The sequence below is a fragment of the Crocodylus siamensis genome, chromosome 1 (genome assembly GCF_052110815.1).
Source record: "Crocodylus siamensis isolate JL-2025a chromosome 1, ASM5211081v1, whole genome shotgun sequence".
In the NCBI taxonomy this organism is placed as follows: Eukaryota; Metazoa; Chordata; order Crocodylia; family Crocodylidae; genus Crocodylus; species Crocodylus siamensis.
The window spans coordinates 147167658-147194863 of record NC_143395.1 but is presented as its reverse complement, the minus strand read 5'-3'; the positions used below and the strand labels follow the sequence as shown (position 1 = coordinate 147194863).

The following is a 27206-nucleotide window of genomic DNA, read 5'->3' as shown; positions in this document are numbered from 1 at the left end:
AGAAGAGTTTAGCCACAGCAGACATTTCACCATGATCTTAGACAGTTATTTGGCTGATGCCTCAAGCCCAGCAGAATATAACATGTATTTCTTTTTTAATACTGTCTAGCATAACATGGGATGTTCTCATTCATAAATATTTAATCCTTAAAAAAAAATTCTGCTACAATACTGTAAACACTCTTGAGGGTGAGCTCCACTTGTTGAAATGCATGTTCTGCTGGAATATGCTCTGGAAGTTCTACTTCTACTGGTTTCCCAACATCTGTGGCTTGCACGACATCTTGAAAGGATGCATGTGTGTTTACGTCTTTCATCTCTTGTTTTCTGCTTATTTATTCTAGAATTTTTAGTCTTCTAGGAAATACAGCAGCCATCTTTTTAGGTCCCTGGAAACTAGTATGATTGTGACATTGCATACCCATCTTCATACAATCCTGGGCTACTGAGAGGATATTTCATGTGTTTCATGTGTTTTTTCTTCTAATCCCTCAAGCCCATCACAGAACACATTTAAAAAAGGAATAATGATGCTTTCCTTTGCACATTAACTTTTTTCACATGATTTTATAGTGGAAACGTACACCTATTATTTAACCTATTGGAGAAAATAGCGTAGGTATCCCTATTTAGTATGCTTAATTCACAGAGAAAATTGCCTTTTTGACATTTCTTTATGGATTTGCATATTGAAAGATTGAGTCCAAATGCAAGCATTAGGTACCATATTATGCAGGTTATCTCCACACAAACATTCAAGGTCTATCTTCCTGTGACAGCCAATAATTGTAACTCCAGCACAGTTCCTTGTACACACTGGTAAGCCACAGTTAAGATGTTCTGTAACTGTTTGCCTTTATACTTTTGAAATGAACTTTGGTTTTGATTGAACTGGTACAGTCTGCTATGGCTTACCTCCAGAGCAGGGGTGGCCAATATATGGTCTGTGGGCTGTATCTGGCCCACAAGTTGTCCTATCCAGCTGCAGCACCTGATGGTGGGAGGGCTGCACCCCATGCGCTCCACTCTGTTGCAGCTGGAGCCAGGCCAGGCAGCACGCAGACTCCTCCACCTCCTTCCCCCTACACCCATCCCTCTCCCTGCCCAGTGTTCTGTTGACACTGTGACTGCGCACTCCTGGCACTGTGGTGGCCAGCAGCTGGGTCCGCATGGGAAGGAGCACAATGTAGTGCACCAAAAAGCCATCCTGGGTACCTGCCTGCCATGATGGGCTTCTGCCACCACTGCACTGCTAGTCCATGCTAGCTGCAAGGGAGGCTTAGCCTGGGGCAGCTGCCCCAACTTTTCTGATGTGGCACGACTGCTGTGGTGGCTGTGCTGCTAGGACTGTGCAGCACCAACAGGAAGCCAGGCTGGGTGGCAGATAGATGCAGGGGCCAGAGGAATCTACATGCTGCCTAGCTTGGCACTGTCACAGGGGCACTAGGGTGCTCCATGCCTGGAGAGAAATTAAGGAGAGCTGCCAATCATTAGGGCAGCTCAGGTGCCGGTTGCTGGGGCAACCAGGCAGGTCATGTGGCAGCAGCGGGCAGGGCCGGGCCTTTATAAACAGCCCAGGCTGGAGCCTAGGGAGCAGTTCCCTTCTGGCCGCCGCAGGAGCTCTGCGGGGAAGCTGAGCAGCCTGAGTCAATGGTTGCAGCCTGACCACCCTGACCGGCTGCAGTGATGTCGGCAAGTGAACCCTATAAGAGACCATGACTAAGGAGCCGAGTGAGTGTTGAGTTGTAAGCCAGGAGGCTTCTTGGGTTTGCATTATAGCCGTTTGGCTCTTGGTTTAGTTATGGTTGCACCGGAGGACCGGGTGAGGCTGTAGGGGTGTGAGGAGGCCTCACGGGAGCTCCCCAATAATCTGGGGGTTCCTGGTACACAGCGAGGCGCGTGTTGGTGGGGGTGTTGACCCCCGCCCTGTGGGGCGAGTCGGGGAGAAGCCCTAGTAGGGCAAGTGACCCAGACGGTGGTCCGGGGGCCAGGCACGGCTGTGGCCTCCTGAGCCCCACCCGGGGTGCGGACAAGTCCCAGAGGGGACGAGGAGCGCGGGAAGCGCGGCACGGGCCCCCGGGGGGGGGGAGGAGCGCGGGAAGCGCGGCACGGGCCCCCGGGGGGGGGGAGGAGCGCGGGAAGCGCGGCACAGGCCCAAGAGGGGGCAGGAAAGCCCAGAGGAGGACAAGAGGCCCCAGAGAGGGCAAGGAGCGTGGAGAGCACAAGGCAGGCCCCAGTGGGGAGTTGCCTGGGGAGGCAAGCCCAGGGACCCTGATAGAGGGGCACAGGCTGTGTGACTAGCCCAGAGGCGCCGGTAAAAGGGGCGCAAGTTGCACAAGCAGCCCAGGGGTGCTGGTGAAGGGGCGCCAGGCGCGTAATAAGTCTAGGAACGCCTGAGAGGGGCGTCAGGGCATGACAAGCCCAGGGGGTGCCAGGTGTGTAACAAGTCCAAGGAAGCCAGAGAGGGGCACCAGGGCGTGACGAGCCCAGGGGCGCCAGAGAGGGTGCTAGAGGGCGAGGGACCTAATAAGGTCCAGGGACAACTGCGAGGCTTGGGGCATGCTGAAGGGGAGGTAGGAGGCATGCATTGCCCATATGGAAGGGGGTGTATTGGGGCACCCACGGGAAACAGAGGAACAATACCAGTGCGGTGTCTAGGGGTGATAAGAGGCAGCCTCCCATACTGAACTTCATAACAGCAAAGACATGACGGGCGAGTTGAGGGTGCTGGATCACCTTAATTGACACGGCAGGGGACGCTAGCGAGCTCACGGCCGCTTGCAGGCCCCATTCCGTGACAGGCACAAACTGGCGGAGTGGTGCAGGGCACTGCCCTCTCCCCCTCAGGCTTTTGGTTGTGGCCAGCAGGCCACATAGAATCAATTGCCCTCCTCCCTCTCCTCTTCCCCTCACCCCCCTCAACAGCTTCCCAAAACTCCCTAAGTGGTCCTCCAACCCAAATAATTGCCCACCCCTGCTCTAGAGGGACTAAGCATCGCAACAGTTTTGTTTCAGTCATTAATCTGAATTTCATTCTGCCATACAGTGCCTCCTTACATTTGGTAGAAGATTGAGCAATAGGAAATCTCTCACTTGTGTATTACTCAGAAATTGATGCTAGTACTGGTAGGCACATACCTCTCTTTGTGTGAATGCTGAGCAGCTAACTAGTATAGCATCGTGGATCCAGAACAGGTGCAGTGGTGTAAATGCAGCTGCCCCCCTTTAGTTGATGCCAAGGGAGCATTAGTCAGGGACTTCTTTTTAAAGCCTTGAAGCAAGTAAGAATTCTTCCCCTCCCTTTCCCTTTGGTAGTCAGTGGCATCTCCTCTCTTGTTCCCTCCCTTCCCCTCTTCTCCCCCACATATCACTCCTGCTGTCCCTGTTTCCTGCAGCTGTGGCAGTGGGTGGGTTTCTCCTTCCTGCCTGGTCCCCTAAATGTTCCTTTCTGCTTCCCCTGCTGATCCTTGCTCCCTGTGGAGCCTGGCTGGAGCCAGGCAGAAACAGTATTGAAGTCTGTCTTCCCCCTACCCACCATGGGAGGAGAGGGGACATGGTACTGACCATGTAGGGCAAGGGTGGAGGGGATGAAGAAGAGGTAGATTCTTACCTGATCAAGAAACTTAAAAAAAAGTGTTTGTTTGCTGCTCCCTCAGGGTGATCCCTGTCCTGGCTGCCAAGAGAAAAAGAAGTTGGGAGCAGGGGTAGCCTGTGCAGGTAGCCACACCTGCAGCACCAGTTGCTGCTCTTGACCCTTCCCCCACCCCATATGACAAGTTCCTGACTCTGCTCTTGGCATTGGTCCATGTCTTGATTTAGATGTTTTTACAGGTGCAAATTCAAGACCAACTTGACATGTCCATTTGGGATACGGTGAGAAAAACCGATCCAGGGGGAACTCAACTTGTCTTTGTGATCAGCATATGTATCCAAAGGGGTTGTAGAAGGCCACTGAACTGGACATTAAGAATAAAGCTGAGCAGAAAAAGATAAAATCTGAAGGATGGTTTGGTAGGATAAATCCACAATCCCTTTCCTCTTCATTTAGGTGCTTTGCTGTATTCTGAGGGGCATGGCCCAGGCCGGCATACTGGAGGCTGTCTGTGGTTGCTAGGAGTCTGCTGGGAATAAATGAGCTCAAAACATGGAGAATTTTCTCAAGCCTGAAGTACAAGATGGCTTATGGCACTATGGACAGGGTTGAGAAGTCAGGAAAGATGGGGCCCTTGATTCAAGGTATTGTTTACATTTTGGTTTACAGTATGTTTGGGGAAAGTGGGTAGGCTCATTCAGAACATGGAAACTGGTATTAATGGACAATCCCTTATTTTACTAGGGGGAGGGGATAGCTGTCAGGGAGAACTGAAGTCGCCCAGTTCCTGGATGCAGGCAAAGCAAAACTTAGAATAAGTAAATCTTTCTATGGTGCTTTCTCTTGTCAAGATTTATTTTATTCATAAGATTTTATTACAGCTAATTTGTCCCTGCCTGCCTCCTTTGCCACATGCAGCCTTGACTCTGCAAGAGCAGCATCCAGAGCAATTAGAGTGAGGGGAGAAAGTGGTCCCTAGTGAGACCAGACACTTGCACTCCATTCGCTTCCTGTTGGTTCTTTTTGATGAGGGTGGCCCCAAAATGGCAATCAGAATTCACCATACTTAATTGACACCAATATTTAAGTTGTCTGTTGACTGTACAGTGACTTACAGATAGCACCAGAGGTCCAGTAAAAGAATAAAAGTAAGTCTGTCACAACTACTAGGTTGGATTGTGACAGATATTTAGTACAGATACATTTCTTAGATTTAACTTTCTCCCAGTTTTCCTATTGATGTGACAAACCAAACACTATGTTTTCCATTGTGACTAGCCAACACAGCAGAGCATTTTTTTTCTTTTCACTGAAGCGGATGCTTTCTCATGCAGCAGAAAGTGCATTAGCTGTTGCGATAACTTTAAAGAAAAGTTCAACTCTATTGTACATCCTTATCCCAGGTCAGAAAGATATCCTGACATTTGGAAGAATACTCAACTTTGCTGCATCTGGCAGTAACTGCCTGGATCCTCTGATATGCCTGTAACAGTTCAAAGTTAAACCATGTTTCTCAAAGTGCACCAAAAAAAAGTAAGTGCAAGTAATTGTGGAAGGGTGTGTTTCCTAGGATGAGCTGAATTTTATTTTTTCTACTGTTGGCAATTTTTTTTTTCCCTAAATGGAAGCGTAATCAGGCCTGAGAATTAATAACACAAACCTCTTCACTCTGGGCACATGCCTGCCTGGTTTCTCTTCAGTTCAGTTTTGCTACTGTTGACTATAATTGCTTTTCAGAACCTGGGAAAGAACTTGCATGTGAGCTTGCCAGAGTAATATATGAGTGAAGTTACACTGACATGAAACATGATAGTTCAGCAATGGGAGCAAAGTTAGACCAACTCCGAGTTTGTGAAAAAATCACTGTATGCCTCAACATGAGACTATTTTAACAGCTGTCCAATTCTAAATATGGCCGTTATATCTAGGGCAGTGATTCTCAACCAGGGTGTCACAAGATCCTCTTAAAGGATTGCCTATATGATTCACAAAGTAAACCCAAAAATTGCAACTAGGACCTGTTGAGATCTTTTTGATTTCTTTGCAACAGAAGAATTGCTCTATTATTTTTCTGTAGTCAAGATACAAGTGAAAGTTAGGAGCTGGCATTTTCCAAGTAGTGCTTTGAGTCTAAAGAGGTTTAGAACCATTGATCTAAGCTTTACAGTGTAGATGAATGTTTTGTCATTTGTGAATGTGTTAACACAGTCACATTTCATGGCATTATGATTTAGTGTCATACCTGTAGTAAGAAACTGATTTGTGTAATTAGTTTAAGTATAATTAAGGTTTTTATCATTGTTTTAATGTTGTGGTCATTTGCTTGTTGCTGTTAGAGTACACATTTAAATTTGTATTTTGGCATCTCTACTTACTTTTAGTTCCTTATGAAAATAAGGGAATTCAGTTTGTATATCTCTAGTGCTAAAAATGGGTTTGCGACTGTGGGGGGGACGATGAATGAAGTTCAAAGGTTGGGAATTTCAGCAGTCTCACTAATTTGGACATGCTGTTTGTACTCCAGGTGCCAAGGTATACATTGACAGCATAACTAGTCCAAAGTACTTGTGCAATATAGCTATGTTAATATTGTTGGAGGACTTTAATCTTTGTATTTTCTGACCTTTGCAGTGATATTCTTAATTATTCTTATTCTTAACTATTATCTTCTCTTTGGACATCATTGCTCCATACTAACTTGACTATCACCGGATTATGGAGAAGTAGCCCATGACAAAGCCCTTGCTTTCTAATGAAGGAGGAATAAGGGATTCACTGTGGATGTATTCTGAGTGTAACTTGTTTTATTTATACCTGATCAGAATTTCTGAAAAAGGGACAGTTAAAGAGTATGCAGAAATAACTTTATTTCAGATAGTTCAGGCCAGCATCAATGCTGAGTCCAAGAAAGTAACTCTGTCTCAAGGAGTGACTCAAATTACAGATTTGGGACTTGGTCTACAGACATACCTCCTCCCAATAGTTGCTCAGAAGGAGGAGGTCCATAAACGTCTCCCAGTTTTTTTTTTCTTGGGGCCTCCATCTTTCATTGTCTTTGGAAAGATTAATAGATGTCTGATACATGTGAAACTTAGTCCTGGGCCTCTGGCTGGTGGAAGTAAGAAGCAGTGCTGTCTGGCTTTTTTGCCTCCTGTTTTGATATATGCATCCTGCTTTATGGTTGCAAAGGCCCTTGCCCACCCCTTATTTAGATCATTTATTGCCTACTAATGGAGGAATAGGTCTAGCTTCCCTTAAAGCTGTTGCCGTTTGCCTAGGGATAGTTAGAACAGTGGTTCCCAACCTTTTTAGACCACGAACTGGCAAATTGTGGACCAGAAGTGACCATGGACCAGCAAGCTGTGGACCAGCATTTTGTATGCCAGTCACTTCCAGACTTCCAATCTGGCAGCCAACCTTCCTGTAGACCAGCAGCCATGGCCCGGGGGTTGGGAACCACTGAGTTAGGGAACTACAAAGTGCTCACTGTTCCCATGGTGTCTGCATGTGTCAAGGATTACACCAAGAGAAAGTACTAGTTTATGCCCCACCCTGGTTTTTGGGGAGCTTTCTTTTTTTGCTACTTTAGGCTTCTCTGAAGCATATACAGGTATCTTTCCAATAGTTTGTCCTGCTTTTCCTTTTGTAAAAATAGCAAAACTGTCAAACTTGGTATTTCTTGTTTTGTCCGACCTGCAGCAGTAGACTGAGCACTTTGGTTGAAAGGATGGGAGTAGTATACTTTTTAAGAAAGAAATCTGATGACTCAATTGCATATAAGACTTCTAACATGTATTTAACTGAAACAGAGGTCTAACAAGTTTGACAGAATAAATGTCTATTTCATTCAGGTTCCACAACCTTGGTATTTATGAATCTTCTTACTGATCCAGTCATTTATAGTGTCTCGGCCAACTGGTTAGACAAGGCCTCTGATCTAATGTAAAAACCCAAGTAGATCTTCGCCTCCACCCGCACAGTCTTTTATTTTTTTAATACATTGTAGACCTTTTTAAAGCATCTGAAATGCACTTTTTCATTTCAGATCACCTTTAAAGCCTCATCTACACTAGTCTTTGAAGCATATTTGAGTTTGATTTTAACATAGTAGCAGATAAACTTAAATTTTAAATACAGTTTCAGGCAAAATGGGCTTCAACCAACAAGATGGTGAGCTCATATTGCGAGATCGTGAATGCTTTCAGTGTTTTCTAACAAGTAAGAGTATGTGGTGCTCACAGAATATCTGGGTCTAACCCAGGATCTGATTTATTGGTACAAGGAGGGGCAAGCAGAATCATTTTGAAAAAAGTATACTTCTACCTACATCGTAACCGTAGTTCTCAAATCCAAGCCAGTGCCTAGCCTTGAATAATTTTCAAAATCAGTTTTAGCCAAAACTTTTGCTCTAGTCACACTCTTAAAGACCATATTACCTCAACAAGAATTTTTAAAATATGTTTTACTAACACTGAGACTCATTTGCACTTAAGTTTTGCTGGCATAGCTGTGGTGTTTAGTAATGTGGACACCCGTAACCAACCTAGGACACCCATAACCCCAGCAAGCCTTTTGCTGGTCTAGTTCAGTTAATTTGGGGAGCTGGTTTAAGCGATGCTGATGGAAGATTTTTTTCCTCTTGTTAATGTTGTTTCCTGATGCAGTATACTGGCACAGTTGCTTATGTATAGGCAGGGCCGGCCAACAATTTGATGTGAAGAAGCCGGTGGTGGCTGGGGGGGGAGGGGTGGCGGTGGGGAGTGGGAGTGATCATGCACGTGGATCTTCTCTGGACTCTCTCAAGTTTCTCCACATCCTTTTTGAATTGAGGAGCCCAAAACTGGGCGCAGTACTCCAGCTGCAGCCTCACCAAGGCTGAATACAACGGGGGAATGACATCTCAGAATTTGCTCGAGAAGCATCTATGGATGCAAGCCAGCATTTTGCTCACTTTACTAGCCGCAGCATCACACTGAAGGCTAATGTTCATCTTGTGGTCAATCATGACCCCCAAGGCCCTTTCATCCATAGTGCTAGCCAGCGTAGCACTGCGGAGCCTATAGGAATGTTGCTGATCTTTCTACCCAAGGTGGAGAACCTTGCATTTTTCGGTGTTAAACACCATCAGGTTCTCATCCACCTGACCTGGTGTCAAGGTCAGCCTGGATCGCCCTCCTGTCCTCAGGTGTGGATGCTTTATCCCAAAGTTTGGTGTCATCGGCGAACTTGGCCAGTCCTCTTCTGACTCCAGTGTCCACAACATTAATGAAGATGTTGAACAAAATAGGTCCAAGGACAGAGCCTTGGGGGATCCCGCTGGCCACAGGGCACCATGACGATTGACTTCCATCAACCACCACCTCTGGGTCCGACTATGGAGCCAATTCCCCAGCCAACAGATCGTGGTGGACCCGAGGACGCAGTTGGCCAGTTTTGCCAAGAGGTGATCATGGGATACCAGATCAAAGGCTTTTTTGAAGTCGAGATATATGACATCAATCTCTTCTCCCTTGTCTAGGTAATAGGTCACCTGGTCGTAAAAGGAAATGAGATTGGTCAAGCAAGACCTAGCCGCAACAAACCCATGCTGGGTATCCCTCAGGATGTTGCCATCGGCCAGTTTGTTAAGAATGGCCTCTTTGATAATTTTTTCTAAGACCTTCCCCGGGATAGAGGTCAGGCTGATGGGCCTGTAGTTAACCGGATCCACTTTCCTTCCTTTCTTGAAGATAGGTCCCACATTGGCCTTCTCCCAGTCTTCGGGCACTACACCAGAGCACCAGGAGTTCTCGAAGCTCAGCCCCTGGCACGGATCTATGATGCTGGCCAGCTCCTCAAGTACTCTGGGGTGTTGATTGTCAGGGCTGGCTGACTTGAAGGTGTCCAGTCTCTCAAGGTGTTTCTTCACGACATCAGCATTGATGGAGGGCAGGAGATCTCCCTCTCCCGGGCCTCCCTGTCCCATAATGGGCATGGGCGTCATGTGGGACTGGTGAAAGACCGATGCAAAGTACCCATTTAGTAGGTTAGCTTTTTCCTGGGCGTTGGTTGTCAGTTGTCCCATCTGGTTTAGTAGGGGTCCAAATACTGCCCTTGCTTTTCCTCCAGCTCCCCACATATCTACAAAAGGATATTTTTATTGTCCATGCTACTAGTAGCCAGTTGGAGTTCCATCACAGCCTCGGCTTTCCTGGCTTGCCCTCTGCAGGTCCGGACCAGTGCGGAATGTTCCTTCTTGGAGGTGGATCCCATCCTGCATCCTTTGTAGGTCTTTCTTTTTAGACGCAGGAGATCCGCTAGTTCCTCTCTGAGCAAAGGGGGCTGCTATGCCCTTTTGCTGCCTTTCCTCCGAGACGGAATAGCCTCAGCTTGTGCGTTGAGGATTGCTCCCTTGAGGAGCAACCACTCTTCCTGAGCTCCCCTCCCCCTGGAGTTGTGGTCCCTTAGGGCCTCACTGACAAGCCTCCTGAGCTTGTCAGAGTCAGATTTCTTGAAGTTGAGGACTTCTGAGTTGCTGACTTGAGTTGCCAGCTTTACAGCGGATGGTGAAGGTAATCAGCTTGTGGTCGCTGTCACCCGGCTTCCCTTTGATCATTAGGTCACGGATTAGATCGTCTCCGGTTGTCAGTACCAGGTCAAGCAGCTCTTTACCTCTCGTTGGCCCATAGACTTCTTGCATCAGATGGAGGTCATCCATGCACTTATGTGGGGGCCAAACTTTTTGACAGATGTGCCACAAGGTAGCTGTGTGTGCCCCTTGTGGCACAGGTGCCCTGTGTTGGCCACACTTGTCATATGGAAAGGAACCATCCTTAATCTATTTTGCTTTATTTTCACCAATGGCAAAAATATTCTGTCCAGCTTCTGAGGAAAATCCTATCATTAGTTTATTGCCTATGAATATTAAGTATGTTGACCCCCACTCTAAGTTTATCCAATTCCAGACAGCACCTTCTACTAAACAGTGACTCTCTTTGCTTCCAAAAACTGCTTGTCTCTTTGTCCACTACGAACATGTCCTTTGACCTTAGCCTCAAGGATTGCAGCCTGTAACACCTTGATAGAAGCTGTTCTTTTAACATGTTTACTGTAAATTTGTTAGGGGTCACTTGTTAGGGATCGCTTGTGTCCAAAGATAATTATTTAATTGATTAGAGGATGTGGAATTTTAGAATATTAGTCTTAATATTCTGTTCCACCAAATGTATTGTGTGGCTTTAAAATTGGGAGAGGACTGTAAGTGGTTGTGATACCATGCCACTTCTCTGTTCTGAAAGGACAAAAGTTTATGCTCGTCTCTCCTTCATATTTCTCTTCTGGAATGATATTGTTACAATAACACCCAGAAAGAATTAGGTGCTGTATAAATTTACAATTTATGATGTGACTGCATAGGAGAACATATAAGCGCACAGTTGTGGCGGTAACATGTGGACAGGTTCTTTTTCAGATGCTAATGGACGTACACTCCTTAGCCATTACTAGTTAGTCTATTACTTGTAATCGTTGTGGTAGAGGAGAGTGTTTTGGTTGTTTCTGTTTTGCCGTTGAAGGGTTCAGGAATGAAATAGCTATTTAAGCAAATGTGGCCCGCCTTGTGCTGTGGTTGCTTTAAGTACAGGATGGCATCAGACAAAGGTTTACCAGACAGCTGGTTTTGGTTTCTGAAAATACACTTGTATTTTTGGGGGACTTTCTCTTTAGCAAAAATGAAAAAGTTTACTCTGCTTGATTTTTAACTGACCCAGGCAGGTTACCAGAGCTTTTTTGACTCCAGTGAAGCTATGGATATCAATACCTATTAAGTTTAATATTGGAGATGTTAACCCAGGCAAGAATCTCTGTTGACCAGGTTCTTTTAGTATTGACTAGCAACTGTTTATTAGGACATTACTGATATCCAGGATGTTTCTAGAGCTAGAATGGTACATACACACAGACAAACACAACTGATGGTTTACCTTTGCTTGACAATACTCAGTGGTGAAACTGCTACAGTTTTTCAATTGCATTGTTGGCCAAATGGCTTGGTTGCAGCAATGGAAGTGACCATGATAGTAGTATCATGCTTCCCTTTGCTAAAATTATCCACAGCAGCAGACTTACTTGAGTATTTGTAGACTCAGAAAAGTCATGCTGTACTGGTTTACTTCCTTTTCTCATATGGAAGATGTTTTTCACAGCACAAAGGGGTAGTGATTTTTGTTCCTTATAAAATAGTAGTGAGGGCTTAGACTTCACGCTTCCTGAAGAGGGCTGCCGAATTGCCGTTAGATGGATTTTTCAAGACCGTACCAAGTCTTGTGAGTTGCCACCACTAGAGGTCTAAATAACTTCTTTAAAAAGCTATTAACCTGAAATTTGGAAGAATTTCAAGAAATGATTGTAATATAATTTCTGGTGCTTCTGAGTGCCTGCCAATTTTTGTAGTTTTAGTTGTTTTTCTCTTTCCTTTTGGGCTTTGTGAAAGAAGCATACACAAGGAAGAACTACTATAGTAGTTGCAAATGAAAGTAAGATAAGGTGCAGTCAAATCTGTATGGGAAACTTAAAAAAAATTCTTGAGGGTGTTTTTTTTTGGGAGGGGGTGTTATTGTAACTGGCTGCTTGTAACAGTAGCAGGTAGAAGACTTGCAGCAGAAAGTGAATTTTTTAATTCATTATAAGAATATTGTGCTCTGTAAGCTAAGACTTTCCCCAGAGGAAGTATTGTAACATACATTTGCTAAATATGTTCTCTTAGTGTTGTTGTTATACTCTGTGAAGGCATTGTTATAACCTACAGGGACTAGCTGAGATCAGAACTCTTAGCACCTGTGAGCGCAGGAGCTTGGAGAACTGGGTCCTAAAAAGTGAAGGGAATAATGTTATGTTAATCCACTGGTTCCCAACCTCGGGTCTCAACCCAAATGAGGGTTGCACAGGCAATGCCAGTGGTGCCACACACAAAAGATGAGCTGTGCCGCATGCCAGGAGCTCCCCCACCCACAGGCAGCTGCCACCGCTGCACTGCACTCCCAGCAGTGGGGTGCAGCAAAAAGACATTGGGAACCACTGTATTAATCTGTTTTCAAGGTTAGCACCCACATCTTCTCAATGTTAATACCATAGGATCATTGACTTAATACTGAACTTGTCCAAATGAAATACAGGTTTCCCTTGCCAACCATGGGGTGTTAGGCTCCTGAAATTTCCCATGGTTGACAAAGCCAGCAGGCCTGGGGGCTGTGGGTGGGGGATGAGGGACACCAGCGAGGCTGTGGTGGTTGGGGGGTGGTGGAGGGTGGAGTGAGAGGCACAAGCAGGGCCAGGGGGCTGTGGGGGCTATTTTCCAACTGTACCCCCCCCCTTCTCTGAAGTGTGGATACTCAAAACTGATTGGCAAAACTGTGGTTGGTGGGGGAAACCTGTACTATAAAATAGGTATGGCATTTTCTCACTTTAGGCACTCTCATGTATTTTGCAGGCTCCCTAACAATCAGCTTGCTGTTAGTTTAATTTTTTTAGTTGTTTATGGATTATTAAAAACCAACTACTTTAGCCTTGACTACTATCATATAGCATTTAATGGGTTAAAGTTAATTGTGTGAGGCCTGTGAGTAACATCCATGTCTTTAGTAATATTGAAGTGATGTTGTAAACCCAAGGAAAGGTACTGTGGTGCCCAAAAGCTTGTCTGAATCTATCCCAACCATGCAGCAAGTCCCGTAAAAACTGTCATCTGCAAAAATCCTGACCTTGCATGATTTTTTTTTATATTGTTCTCTCAAGCTTGCATAATTGTCCTATTTAATCAGTTTGAAATTTAGACAGTAGGGGTGCCTGTAGACATGCAGGATGCATGCTCCGACGCACTGTAATTACAGCATGTAGGAGGAGGCTTGATTAATTGAGTCTGCTGGAGCGTGCTAATTAGCATGCTTCAGCGTCTTGTGTATTCAGCATCCCCCTGCTTCAGAATGGCAGTGGGAGTGCTTTAACTAAGGCTTATTGAAGAAGCTTGAGTTAAAGTGCCCCTGCTGCCATTTTGAAGCATGGGATGCTGAATACATGAGGCGCTGCAGGCACTTAAATTACAGCAGCTCTCAAGCTGCTCTAATGAAAGCACAGCTATTTACAAGGTGCATGTGCCAAGCAAAAAGCCTTCCCGTGCCACACTCTGGCACCTGTGCTGGGGGTTGCCTACACCTCCCCTAAATGATTAGTCGAGTAAATTAATTGAGTGTGTGTTACCACCCTCTTATGAATTTGTCATTAGAAGCAGTGGCCCTTGGCACAGCATGCGTATATCTCTGATGCACAGAAAGCAGAAACTGATTTGCACTATTGATGCAGTAAATAAAACTTCACAGTTTAGGAGGCTAGAACATACCCAGTGCAACTGTAAACCACACTGTCATGTTGCTCCCATTGCTTTTATTTCTGCTTTTGAAATACAAGCTTTCAATTCAGTCTTGGCTAGTTTTAAAATCTAGTTGGTGGTAATTTGTTTTTTGTAATAAGTTACATTTTAAATTATGCTAAAGCGTGCCATTACTTCAGCATATTCTGTCTTTTTTCTTGTAGGACCCCAGCTGAATGCACAGCTAGAAGGTTGGCTTTCTCAAGTACAATCTACAAAAAGACCTGCTAGAGCCATTATTGCACCGTGAGTATGAAATCTGTGTGTTTGAAGTTTTTAAGGATGTTAAACCCTTTCTTTATCCTGACGTTCCTTAAAGTAGCGTTTCCCAACCGGTGTGCTATGGCATTTTGGGCTGGAGCCATGCCCCCTGCCTGCTGCTGCTGCAGACATGGACAGATGGGGGCGTGGCTCCAGCCCAAAATGCTGGCTGTGTACCACTCCTCCCCATCAGCATCCAGCTGGCCACATGCCACTCCATCTCCCCCACCTCTGCGTCCGGTGTGCCGCAGTGCTTTTTTATATATGTAAGTATGCAGTGGGACGAAAAAGGTTGGGAAGCAGTGCCTTAAAGTATTGGTTTTAGTTACGAGCATGTTTTGTGGACTTTAAGTATTTATAGTATCATGAAACTTGCATAAAATTTGTGCAAATAGATGATTACCTTGTCTGGACAAAGATGCTATGCTTTAAAACAGGGGTGTAGGTTGTAGCCATATTGAACTAAGGACATAAGCAGACAAGGTTCTTTGGGTAAATCTGATATCTTTTATTAGACCAACTGAAGTAGTTCTTCTTAGCAAGCTTTTGGGTTCAAATACCTTTGGTTCCTCAGACGAAGGGTATTTAAACCTGAAAGCCTGCTAAGAATTTTTCCAACTATTTGAGTTGGTCTAATAAAAGATATCAGATTTACCCGAAGAACTGTGTCTGCCTATGCTTTAAAACATTAATTTTCCCAGAAAGGCTGTGCCAATAAGCAAGGTCAAGGAGTGCATTTTAATGATGTATGAAGATTGAGGCTTTTTGGGGCTAGGGACTGTGGTCTGTATTGTAGGCCCCTCATGGGGAATATGCCAACTCTGCAAGTATAGTTATATAGTAGTATAACTGGTATGAAATTGGCTATCTAAATTCTTTAAACAACCTTTGCTAAAGTGCTGTTTGAATTATGGATCAATTCAGGCGTAAGTTGCCTTTGCTATCATTTCTTTCTCTTCATAAAAAACAAATCCTGCAGTTATAAGTATTTCTAAAATTTTGGTTTGGGATCTAGACATGATCTGGTCTGCACTGGCATTTGAAAGCTGTCTTCAAGATGCTGAAATAAAATTTGATTGAGCTTTAAAAAAGGTTGATCTTTGATGTGACCCAGCCTGAATAATGGCCACAAATTGTTAGAGAGAAGGTTCAGGCTGGACATCAGGAGACATTACTTTATGGTTAGGACTGCCAGGCTCTGGAATGGACTCCCAGGGGAGGTGGTGCTCTCTCCTACCTTGGGGGCCTTTGAGAGAAGGTTGGATAGATATTTGGCTGGGGTGTTATGACCCCAGCACTCATTCCTGCCCGGAACAGGGGGTGGGACCTAACGATCTGTTTCCGATCCTAAGAACTATGAAACTATTATATATTTGAGTCCAAATAATTCTCATCAGATGGTGAAAATGCCTGGAAACCATGGTCTAATATTCCTCCTTCTTCAAAAGAATGTGACACTAATGCTAAACTTCTAGGAAATACATGAGGTAATTGTCTTTTCAGTGTTCCAACAAGACCATGAACTTGCTACAGTAAAAGCTTTGTTATCCGGCATCGCCCAGGAATGGGGGATGCTGAATACCAAAATATGTCGCTTAATTGAGCAGCCCGAACAGGCGTCCTTGCACAGCATCACCACCCCTCCTGTGGGCCCTGCAGGACAGGGAGGCGGGCCCCACGCAGCCTACTATGCCCTGGGCAGTGAGGGCTCAGCAGCGCAAGCTGCTTTGCCCTGGGCCATGGGGGCTTGGAGAAACCAGAAGTGCCACGGTGGCCACTTCTGGTTTCACTTTACCTTACAAGCCAGCATGCTGGTTAATAGAATATGCCGGCTTGTAAGGTGCTGGTTAATGGAGCTTTTACTGTACTTTGCAAAATAACCCTTATTTAATACTGTAAAAGCCCTTATGGTTCACTGTGCTTGAGAGGGTGATTTCAAGCCTTATAAACCTAGTAACCCCATTTTCTTTGTGTTTCTTCATGTCTCTGGAAGTAGTGAATGAATTTGACTCAAACTTAGCTGCATGCAAAGATCAAAGAATTCACTGTTTTCTCTGCTGCAAGCCATGGACAAATACTGAAAGAAGCTTCAACTACAGTATGGTTTTGTAGCTGTCATACCCTAAAATCAAAGATGCCCTGAGCCATATAAACATGTTGATAGAACTGCCAGTTACTGCAAAATTCACAAACGCTTATGCAAATGTCTAAATTACCAAAGCAACACAGGAGGTGTGAAAGGGAAAAGTCTCAACTGTTCAACTGTTTTTGCAGGGAAAAAAATCCTAGCTGTATTTTTAAAGATTCTAAGAAGATAGTAAATTCTAGACTGACTAACCAGCCCTAAGTAGCTTTCTGTTTACAGGATAGATTAGAAAAAATGATGGCAACATTATGGGAGCTATTTCTAAAAATATATTAAGATCGAATTAAAGTTAATAAAGGTAGATGAGGCATAAGATGAAAGAATAAAATAGGTCAGTGCTGTGAGCGGAAAGAAAATGGTAGGACAGACACCATGGAACATCAGGATAGTTTAGTTACAGTGATTTGATTTGATTTTTTTAAATTAAGCATGCCTTCTTTATTTATAATGATACCACAAGAGATATTGTAAGAAACTGGACCAAAGTCCTATTTAGAACACTGGGGTCTAGAGGACAGGGAGCAAAACTGAGACAAGAAACCTGGGTTCTTTGTCCAGCTTTGTCACAGATTTCTGTTTGTCACCTCCTGCAAGTCGTTTCACTTACCTTTTCCCTCTGCTTTTTCACCTGCAGAATAGGAAATAACTAATAACATGTTCTTGGAAAATCAGACATGGAGAAATGCCTGTCATAAGCCTAGTCATTTTTTGGATGCCAATGAGGAATGCTTTTCACCCTGTCCTTCTATTTAATTTCTCCTTAGCTTTCGCTGTTCTTATGCTAATTTTCATTGATTTTTTTTTTTCCTACATTCATCCATTCTGTGGTTGATGTATCCTTTTCATTGACAGAGCATATTTCTAAATTAACTCCAGACTTACCCCTTATTACCTATTCTCCTTTCAGTGCCATATCTATCCACCTTTGTCTTGTTCTTTCCTCGCTATTGCTTTGAAGTCTTGAAAAAGTGTAGTATATTGATAGATATGAAGACCCAGGTACTCATGGATATACTCCAGGAGGAATGGCCAACCTGTGGCACAAGTGGCATGGGCAATCTTTGTGTGTGGAAGGAGCAGGCAACATAGTGGGAGATGGGGCAGGGAGCAGAAAGAAGAGCAACAGACTGGGTGGGAAGCACAGAGCAGGAAACAGAAGCAGAGTAATGGATTGGTTAGGGAAAGGGATTAGAGTGGCACTTGGGGTGCCTGTACACAAGTGCGCAAGCTGCTCTAACACGCTGTACTTATAGGGCTTCAGAGCAGACTTGATTAATCAGGTCTGCTGGTGCATAGTAATTCCCATGCTCCATCCAGCCTCCAAGTCTGATGTATTAGTGCCCCATGCTTCAAAATGGCAGCGTGGGCACTTTTAACTAAAACTCATTTGACGAGCTTTAGATAAGGTGCCCTGCGGCCATTTTGAAGTGCAGGGACACCGATACACGAGATGATCCAGGTGCTTTAATTAGAGCAGCACCCAGAGCTGTGCTAATTAAAGCGCCCCACTCCCACCCCCCAGAGCATGTGTAAAAACATCACTGGGGAGGGCATGGGGCTTAATTTGAGGCATGCCAACCAAGAATATTGATCTCCACTGTGCTACGATATCATTATATATATAAAGGTCTATATATATAAAGGGCTTAATCCATCTGTCTGTGTGTCTGTCTGTCTGTAACACTCTTTAAATGTGAATAGCTTGAAAAATGAGAGAGAGAGAACATTTGTGTCTTCAGAGAAATTTCTTTGCTAAACCTTAACATTTGTTTAGTGACCATGTCTGGATGATGCCAAGTTCCAGAATTGGGGGAAAAAAGTCAGGAGCTATGGCTGTTTCTACTGAACCGCTCCTGGGAGGGCAGCAGGGAGGACAAAAGGAGGGGCCAGCTGAGGAAAAGTGGAATCCGGGCAGAGGCGTGAGGCAGTGGGTGAGCAGCAGTGACCCCATCCTGAGCCCTGAGCAGGTGCCTGGTGGTGGCGGCGTGGAGGAAGCCCCAGGGAATGGGCTGCTGTTGTGAGGCTCGTAGCTCTCTTGCCCTTGCCCTTGCCCAGCAAGGAGGCATGTAAGTGTTGCCCAGGCAGCAGCATGGGTGGGTATGCCTCCATCCCGCTGGAACGAGAGCAAGTGCAGGAAGGGATTGGTATCTTCAAATGTTCAGCCTATTTTATTTAAGTTTCATAATATTTGATTTATTTAGTAAATGTAAAAAGTAAAATCTGTTTGTTTTTGTTATTTGAAATTCATCCATCATTCTTGACAGGCAGTTCTCTAGTATATAAATAATATACAGCTTGGTTAGAACTAGAAGGTTGTCTTTCTTTGGGACAGTGCTTATAAATGATCATATATAAATAGAAATCAGATAATAGTGTACATATAGTATTATTTAGGATGTTACGTACCAGTTATTCTTAAGATTTGTGCATGACCTGTTTGCCATTTTCAGGTTAACTTTTTCTTTGTGCTACTTTGAATCTCCACTAGTCTCTCTCTCATTCCTTGAGAAACACTATCACTTTAAAGAATACATTTTTAGAATGCTCTGTAACAATATATCCCGCATGTACCCAAAACTATTTTTTTTTAATAATTGTCAGTCCTGATAAATGATTGCTAGTTTTTTTCAGATGTTGCTATTTCTGTAATTGTTTAGTACATTCTTATTTAAATTGCTTAGCAATACATTTATTCTTAGACACAAATGTTTTAATATTTTATAAAAATTATTTTGTAGCCATGCAGGATATACTTACTGTGGGTCTTGTGCAGCCCATGCTTACAAACAAGTGGATGCTAACATCACGTAAGTAGCATTAATAGATCTCTTCTATGTATAAAGTAGTTTAAGTGGGAAACATTTCCTAACAGCATTGTTCAAGCTGATGGTGTTACCAAATGTTGAATTCCTAGCTAATCATTTCAAAATAGTTTTGTGGGTTTTTTCATTATTTTCACATTTCAGACATTAAAATAGTCCTCTATAACAGTATTAACGAAAATACTACTACTTTGTTTTTGAAAATAGACCCATTTATCAGAAAATGAGGCCAAAGTAAAAGGGAAAAGATATTTAAAGATGTTTCCCTGAGTATTTTATGTAGAAGTTATTTTACTTTGAAATTGACTGGGAATTGCCTCTGATTTTTGTCGTGTTTTATTTCTTTTTTGATTTGCCATTTTTCAGAGATTTGAGTTTTATTAAGAGCCTGAGGTGTTTCTTCTGGCTTTATGATTCTGTGATACTGTGTCCAGTTTGGACCTCGCACTTCAAGGTGAATGTGGACAGTTTGAAAAGAGTCTAGTGCAGAGCAATAAAAATTATTAGAGTCCTGGGAGGCGAGACTTAGGAAGAAAGGCTGAAAGAGCTAGGGGTTTTTAGTCTGGAGGAGAGAAGACTGAGGGGGAATTTGAATACTTGAAGGGTGATTACAGAGGAGGTGGAGATGAGCTTTTCTCTGTGACTGTAAGAGATAGGACTAGAAGGAATGGTTTCAAGCTTCAGCAGGGGAAATATAAGTTGGAGAGTATGACAGTGGTCAAGTACTGGAACAGGCTACATAGAGAAACTGTGGAATCTCCATCCTTGGAAATTTTCAAGAGCAAGTTAGAGGGACCTTAACTTGGCTAGATGGTTTAGTCGGGGATAAACCTGCCTTGAGCAGGGGGCTACACTAGATGACCTTGTGAAGGCCCTTCCTGTCCAACTTTCCTGTCAGCCTATGATCAGAAAAAAAAATAACAAAAGGCTGATATAATTAACATTCTTGTTCTTTGCAAAATATTCTGAACAAAATTAGGGTGTTGGGTTTTTATAAAGAAAATCTGTTGATAATCAGGAATGTTTCATGGAAACGAGTTCCATTCCCTCGATGTAACAGTTGAGGTGTGCTAGCATTCTGGATAAATTTTGAAGCGAGACAATGTAGCATTTTGCCACTTTTTTCGTTTGCTTTGCTGAACCACTCTATGTGCAAGAAACAAGCCAAACCTGTCAGCGTCTCCCCACCCTGAAGCAATTGTAGGTTTTTCCTATGCAAAAGCAAAATAAGTTATATGACACTATCTATACAGAACATAAAAATGTCAGAGACTTCTCAAAACCTCATGGCAGAAAAGACTGACCCCTAATTGAAATAATGATTACTCATTGATTTTTCCCCAGTAAAATAGAGGTTGCAGTTATCAACAGTATTGTAAAAAATGGTACCTGTAAGACAGCTGGATGAAAAATTGGGCTTGGGAGAGACTTTTTGTCATTGGGGAAAGAGCTGGCTTAAATTTAACTTCAGGAAAAACTCAAAGCTAATCAGAAGCAGCTTTGGGTAGCTGTTAAACTGTCGTTTTTCTCCTCCACTGAGGATACGTGTCTGGCAGCTAACTTTGCTGTCACATTAGGTTTACCATTCTCATATCTGGCCCTGGAGATGCAAAGGTCAGCCAGATCTTAACTTCTTGTACTAATACAGATTCATGAAGAAATGTCATCTGATTTGCATGTTTGTATTAAGTATGCTCCTGTTGTTTATTATAGTAGGAAAATTTTTATTCTTGGGCCTTCCCATCATGTGCCCCTTTCCCGATGTGCACTTTCCAGTGTGGACATATATAGAACACCTCTGTATGATCTTCGAATTGATCAAAAGAGTAAGTATGCAGTAAGCTTTTGTCTTACGGATTGCTGCAATATGACTAGCTCTTTGTATTATGGTAGTCTATAAGGGCACTAGTCACAGACCAAAACTCTAATGTTCTCACCACTGTCCTTACCCTGAGGAGCTTAGTAATAATCATGTTAGACTGCTCCGATCGCTAGAAATTAGGAAGTTTGATTTTTCTCTTTTTTCACAGAAGTCATCAATCATGTAAAACTAATACAGATTTCTGCTATTTTCAGTGTAGAGTACAATTCTTGGAGCTCTGTTATGTTTTAATATATTATATGCAAGGCATGAAACTTTTTGTGTCATTAAAAAAACCAGGAATGCTCAAAAATCTAACAACAGGACTACTTGTAAGGTACTTCCTTATTGATCTCAAAAGTCTTTTTTTATGCTTGTGAAACTGAGTCCCCAAACACTGTTCACCTTTGTTTATTCCCACCCAAACAAATCATGTGAGAGGAACCCACCTTACTGTAACAGTTTTTAATGCTGAATCTACCCACTTCAACCCATCGCATAGTTCTACTAGATATGTTTTTTTGCGGATTGATTAGAACAAAGTACCTGACAATTGACTTAGATTCAAGTGAGAGAACAAAATGTCTGCACGCGTGCATGCCAATGCGTAAAACTTGATAAACTACTGCTCAGCTTACTAGCAGAAGACCTGTGGTACTTCAAAGACTATAAATTTTATAAAATAGGAACATTTCAGACCGAAGTAATATATAAGGTCTGTTTAAGAGACTTGAATAGTTTTGGGCAAATATTGTCTTTGTCAGTCGACTGTTTTTAATTTGAGAATTCTCTTGCAGGGAACTGGAACAAGGCATATCTGTGCTTTGTATTATATGTAGAGTGGAAAGTTTTTTCTGTATTGTCATTTGTTCCATCACAGAATAGGCAGAGGGAGGAGTTTGAGGAAAATATCAATAATTTACAGCTATTATCATACTTTTAACTGCATTAACAGGTAGAGTATAGTTTCATAGTTGGTAGGGTCGGAAGGGACCTGAGCAGATCATTGAGTTCAACTCCCTGCTATGGCAGGAAAGAGTACTGGGGTCAAACAACCCCAGCAAGGTGTTCATCTAGCCTTCTCTTAAAGACCCCCAGGGTAGGAGCCAGCACCACTTCTCTTGGAAGTTGGTTCCAGATCCTAGCTGCCCTGACCGTGAAGTAGCGCCTCCTGATATCTAGCCTAAATCTACCCTCTGCCAGCTTGTGACCATTATTCCTGGTCACTCCTGACAGTGCTCGGGGGAACAGGGACTCCTCCAATGTCTGCTGGTCCCCTCTGACTAGTTTGTAACAGGCCACTAGACCCCCCCCTCAGCCTTCTCTTGTGGAGGCTGAACAGGTTCAGGTCCTGTAGCCTCACCTCGTAGGGCCTGCCCTGCTGCCCCCTGATCATGCAAGTGGCCCTTCTCTGGACCTTCTCCATGTTGTCCACATCCCTCCTGAAGTGCAGCGCCCAGAACTGGACGCAGTACTCCAGCTGCAGCCTGACCAGTGCTGCATAGAGGGGGAGGATCACCTCCCTGGACCTGCTTGAGATGCATCTGTGGATACGTGACAAGGTGCAGTTGGCCTTCCTGACTGCATCCCCACACTGCCAGCCTGTGTTCATCCTGGCATCAAAGATGACTCCAAGATCCTTTTCTGCCTCTGTATAGTGTTCTTATCCAACCAGTAGAATCTCAGTTGACCTGTGTTTTTCCACCCCACTAATATATAATTGTATGCTTGGTGAAAACCTGGAAATGCAGATGAGCAGAACTGGGTTTTAAATTGTACAGCGATTTATGTTATTTCTAGAAAACTGCTGAAAGTTTCTAAAACTGCCACTGTTTTACCATGTGCTAAGTTTTTAAGATACTGACATATATACATTTTCTAACAGGTTAGAAGCAACTTATGCTTATAATGAGAAAATTACTTAAAATGATTTCATGGTCATAGTTCTGAATGCATGTGCCTTTGTTTAATTGTGCCGCTTCTGATATAGTTTGCTTGGTAGGATTTTATTTTAATGAAGCATTTTATTATTTTTAAATTTCTTCAGTTTATGGAGAATTGTGGAAGACTGGAATGTTTGAGCGTATGTCTCTACAGACAGATGAAGATGAACATAGTATTGAAATGCATTTGCCTTATACTGCTAAAGCCATGGAAAGGTACTTTGGCCAAAAAACTGTGCAATGACTGAAGTCATGTACTTGAATTGTGTGTAATTTGCAGAAGGAAGAAGTAATGCTTTAGTGGGAAAATTTAGAATATTTTACATTAAAAATTCAAGGAAAAATGTGGATTAGAGGCTGGGACTTCCTGGTCAGATAGAAACGGGGAGAAGAACAAACAACTGAGTATTAAAATTTGAATGATCTATAGAAGAATCACATTTTACATTTGTTTGAATAGGAGTGCTGTGGGGGAAAAACTTCTACTGGTCCTAGATTTTGTTTTGCCTTGCTTTAAGGCTAAAAGTGAATTTTTTATTTGAGAAACAAGTTTAAAAATAAATATTCATGAGGGTATGTATTTCAAATGGAATAAACAAAAAATCCTGCTATTTAAACACACAAGTGGAAGTATGCTTGTTCTGAGATATGTAAGAATTGACTTAATCAGGGGTGGATCCAGCCCACCAATTGTTTTATTTGGGGCCTGAGTAATACCACCACATGGCAGGCCCTGGGTGAGCCACACTTGAGCCTCCATCTCTGCTGGCAGGTGGCATGGGCTGCTGGCACCACAGCGGAAGGAGCCCTACCCACCTGCCTGCCTGGCACCATGCAGCAGTCTGGGGGATGGAGTCCAGCCTGCATAGGCCTGTGGAGCCTGCCACCTCTGGGGGGAGCATATGTATGTTTGTGTGCAGAGGTTAAAGAACAAAACAAAAAAATGCATTACCAGAAGATGCAGTGCATTACTTTGTCCCAGCTCTGCAGCATCTTTAAAAACTGGGCACTTCAGCACGGCTTTTTGGAGCCTTTATCTAAAGCTAATTCAATCAGCTATTAGATAAAAGCGCGAACAAAGCCCCACTAAAACTCCTGATCGATACAGACATTGGGCAAACCGGGTCCAATTAATACATTGCCTCTTCTGGGCATGTGCTGGGCTTGGTGTGGGAGCTCATGGAGTTTAAAGTGCTGTTTTTGTTTTTTAAACATCTACAAGCAGCCTTTTTTACTTATACCTATGGTTGTTACAGATAGACAATTTTGAATAATATGACTGAAAAATCAGGAAAAATTATTTTGGTTGATTCGTAGTTGGGCTCTTTGGGTAAAAGTCTCAGGGTGACAGGGCCTATAGCGCCTGAGGTTTGCGTTGACTCTAACGATGCCTGAATTAAGGGTTGTCAAACTTAAGGCGTGCAGGCCGCTTCTAGTACATGGAGCTGTTATGTGGGGCAAATGGGGCAGGGGGGGAGGGTTGGGGCCCACTACTGAAACCTGGTGGGCCCCAATGGAGGCTGGATGCCTGTTGGTGGCAGGGGTGAGTGACAGCTCTGTTAACCCCCACATCTGCTTCTGCCACTGCTGCACTGCTTCTGTCCCTATGTCCAGCCTGTGAGGAGCCTTGTGGTCTGGATCTGGCCTGGGGGCAGGGTGAGTTTGACAGTGTTGGCTTGGTTAAACATTGGTGTGGGTCAGTTCTGCTGCTTATCTATAGAGGGGTATTTCAGTCTTGTTTATAGTCCATTTCTTTGTTTTTTCTCTACAGTTGTGTTTTTTCTGTTGGTTAAGGATGTTATATATCCCAGCAAAGGTGAACTATGTGTTTTGCAGGATTTTTTGTTTTTTAGAGATTGTAGAACCAGAAAAAATTGTCAAGGGAATTTGGAGAAGGCTTAGTACTAGAACTACTTGGAGCTCTTCAAATTACTGGTATTGAAAGCATCCTTTTAAGTGTTGGGGTTATATAATTTCAGTTGTTGTATTACAAATACTAACCTTATTAGAAATTATTTTTAAATGACATTTTTTTTTCTTTTGCATATAAGCCATAAGGATGAGTTTACCATTGTTCCTGTGTTGGTTGGAGCACTGAGTGAGTCAAAAGAACAGGAATTTGGAAAACTCTTTAGTAAATACCTAGCAGATCCTAGTAACCTCTTTGTGGTTTCTTCTGACTTTTGCCATTGGGGTAAGTTACAGACCTTTCTATTATAAGAATTGGTAGCTATGTTTGAAGAGGTCCTTTCTTTAACCATATTGAAGGTGTTTAGAGATCTTTGCTAAATGTAAACTTTAAACTTGAATGCCTTTTCACTTTCTGTAAGGCTAAAAAAAATTAGGCAAAATAATTTGTCAGTCTTCGAATTCTTAGTGGGCTGGGGAAAGTGGTGGAGCATTCTAGGTCTTCTATACTTCTCTGAACTTTTATAGCCCAGTAAAAATGTTTTATCTCCTAGCTCTTAATGTCTTTCTGTTAAGGATCTCAAAATGATTTATAATAAGTATAAGCAAACTAATTTATTAGGCTTTACAAAAATCCATAGAAATCGGTGGTCTACCTATTTTGTAATAGGTAAACTGGAGACAGATGAATTGCCTAGGATTATCCAACTGGTTTTGAAGACAGAGCCAAATATAGAATCCAGGAATCCTGGATTCCATGTCTTTCTGTGAACTACCCAGTACCTTTTACCTGTACTTTTTAATGTCTGGTTACAGGTGAAAAGTAGTTCTCCAAAAAAAAAAAAAAGGTACATAAATAATTGAAAATGAGGCCTGGCATGGATCTCAGGGGTCATCTATTCTAACACCTTGGTCAAGGCAAGATCAACCCTGTCTAAAACATCCTAGACAAGTGTTTGTTTGTCTGACCTGTAGTTAAATCTCTCCAGTCTCTCTCTGTAATCTGTCCCAATGCTTAAACACCCTTATAGTGAGAACGTTCTTCCTAATATCCAACCTAAACTTGTCCTGCTTCAGTGTAAGCTCCTTACTCCTTATCCTGTCCCCTGCAGCCACAGAAAATAGTCTATTAACATTTTATTTATGTAACTATCCTTCAGATATTTGAAGACTCGTACCAAATCTTTCTTCAGTCTTCTCTTCTCCTGACTAAATAACCCTAAAGTTCTTCCAGCCTTTACTTGCAAGTCATTTTCTAGACCCGTAGTCATTTTTGTTACAAATGATTTTTGTTACTTTCCATGTTACCCAAGATGTGCTTCCTTTTTTGCATTCAGGTCATCTTTGTTAATTTTACTTATCTCAGAATTGTGGAGCCAGTAGAGCTATGAAAGGATGACCTGGATTCTTTTTAAAATTCTGATGTTATCTTTATCATGGCTGCTTTTGGGCAAGCAGAAGAGACCACCTTGTTTTTTCAGGTTGCACATTTTTGCGGGGCTGGCAGTCAGACGCATCTATTTACTTGTGAACTGAGGGAATTTTGATGTGAAGAAATGGGTAGGCAGTTAACACATTGTGCCACTAGTGGCATTTTATACATAGTCATTTTTCAAAGTGTAAGTATCCCTTAAAGGCATAATGATTGCCTGGAAACACAGGGGACTTGACTCCCTGGGCCAGGATGCCTCTGTCCTATGTTCCTAAGTGGTTTTGGGGAGTGTCTGTACTAATGTTTGGTATTCTCTCAGTGGAGTAGAAAGTTATAACAGAGAAAGATTGTTACTTTATGAATATCATAAATCTGATTCTGATACGGTAGAGAGCGTTTTAGCTACCAGTTTAGTTTGTCCCTTTTTATTCTATATGTAACTTTTGTTTGAAGGTCAAAGGTTCCGTTACAGTTACTATGATGAATCCCAAGGAGAAATTTATAGATCCATTGAGCACCTAGATAAAATGGTAAGTTTTCAGATTTGGGGGAACTAACTGTCTGAAAAAAATATCTGTGCATGTCTCTTGAACCTTTCTAGAATCTAATAAAATATTCAGGAACAGACATGCTGCATATGCATTTTCTCCTTTCACTTGCCATAAACAGGGTTTTTAACAATTGTATTACATTCAACTGGTATTGTACATTTTACTGAGTGTGCACAATGTATTGTGGGTGGAATCTTGCAAATATTACTTCTGAAAATAAATGTATACCTGACTGCCTGAAATTCCTTCAGTGTACATGTGTGTAGGAGAAATAGTGAGCTTTATGAC

General features: G+C 42.9%; 1 protein-coding gene across 3 annotated transcripts in view; it reads left to right on the top strand.

The window, feature by feature from the left end:
- Positions 1-27206, top strand: part of MEMO1 (mediator of cell motility 1) — a 60742-nt gene that overhangs the window by 14545 nt on the left and 18991 nt on the right. For all 3 annotated transcript variants that reach the window (XM_090044954.1, XM_090044948.1, XM_090044938.1), the window contains 6 exons: positions 14159-14240; positions 19140-19208; positions 20937-21049; positions 23132-23243; positions 25079-25221; positions 26821-26897. In XM_090044954.1, coding sequence (XP_089901080.1) covers positions 14159-14240; positions 19140-19208; positions 20937-21049; positions 23132-23243; positions 25079-25221; positions 26821-26897 — 596 coding nt within the window. The remainder of the gene's footprint in view (positions 1-14158; positions 14241-19139; positions 19209-20936; positions 21050-23131; positions 23244-25078; positions 25222-26820; positions 26898-27206) is intronic.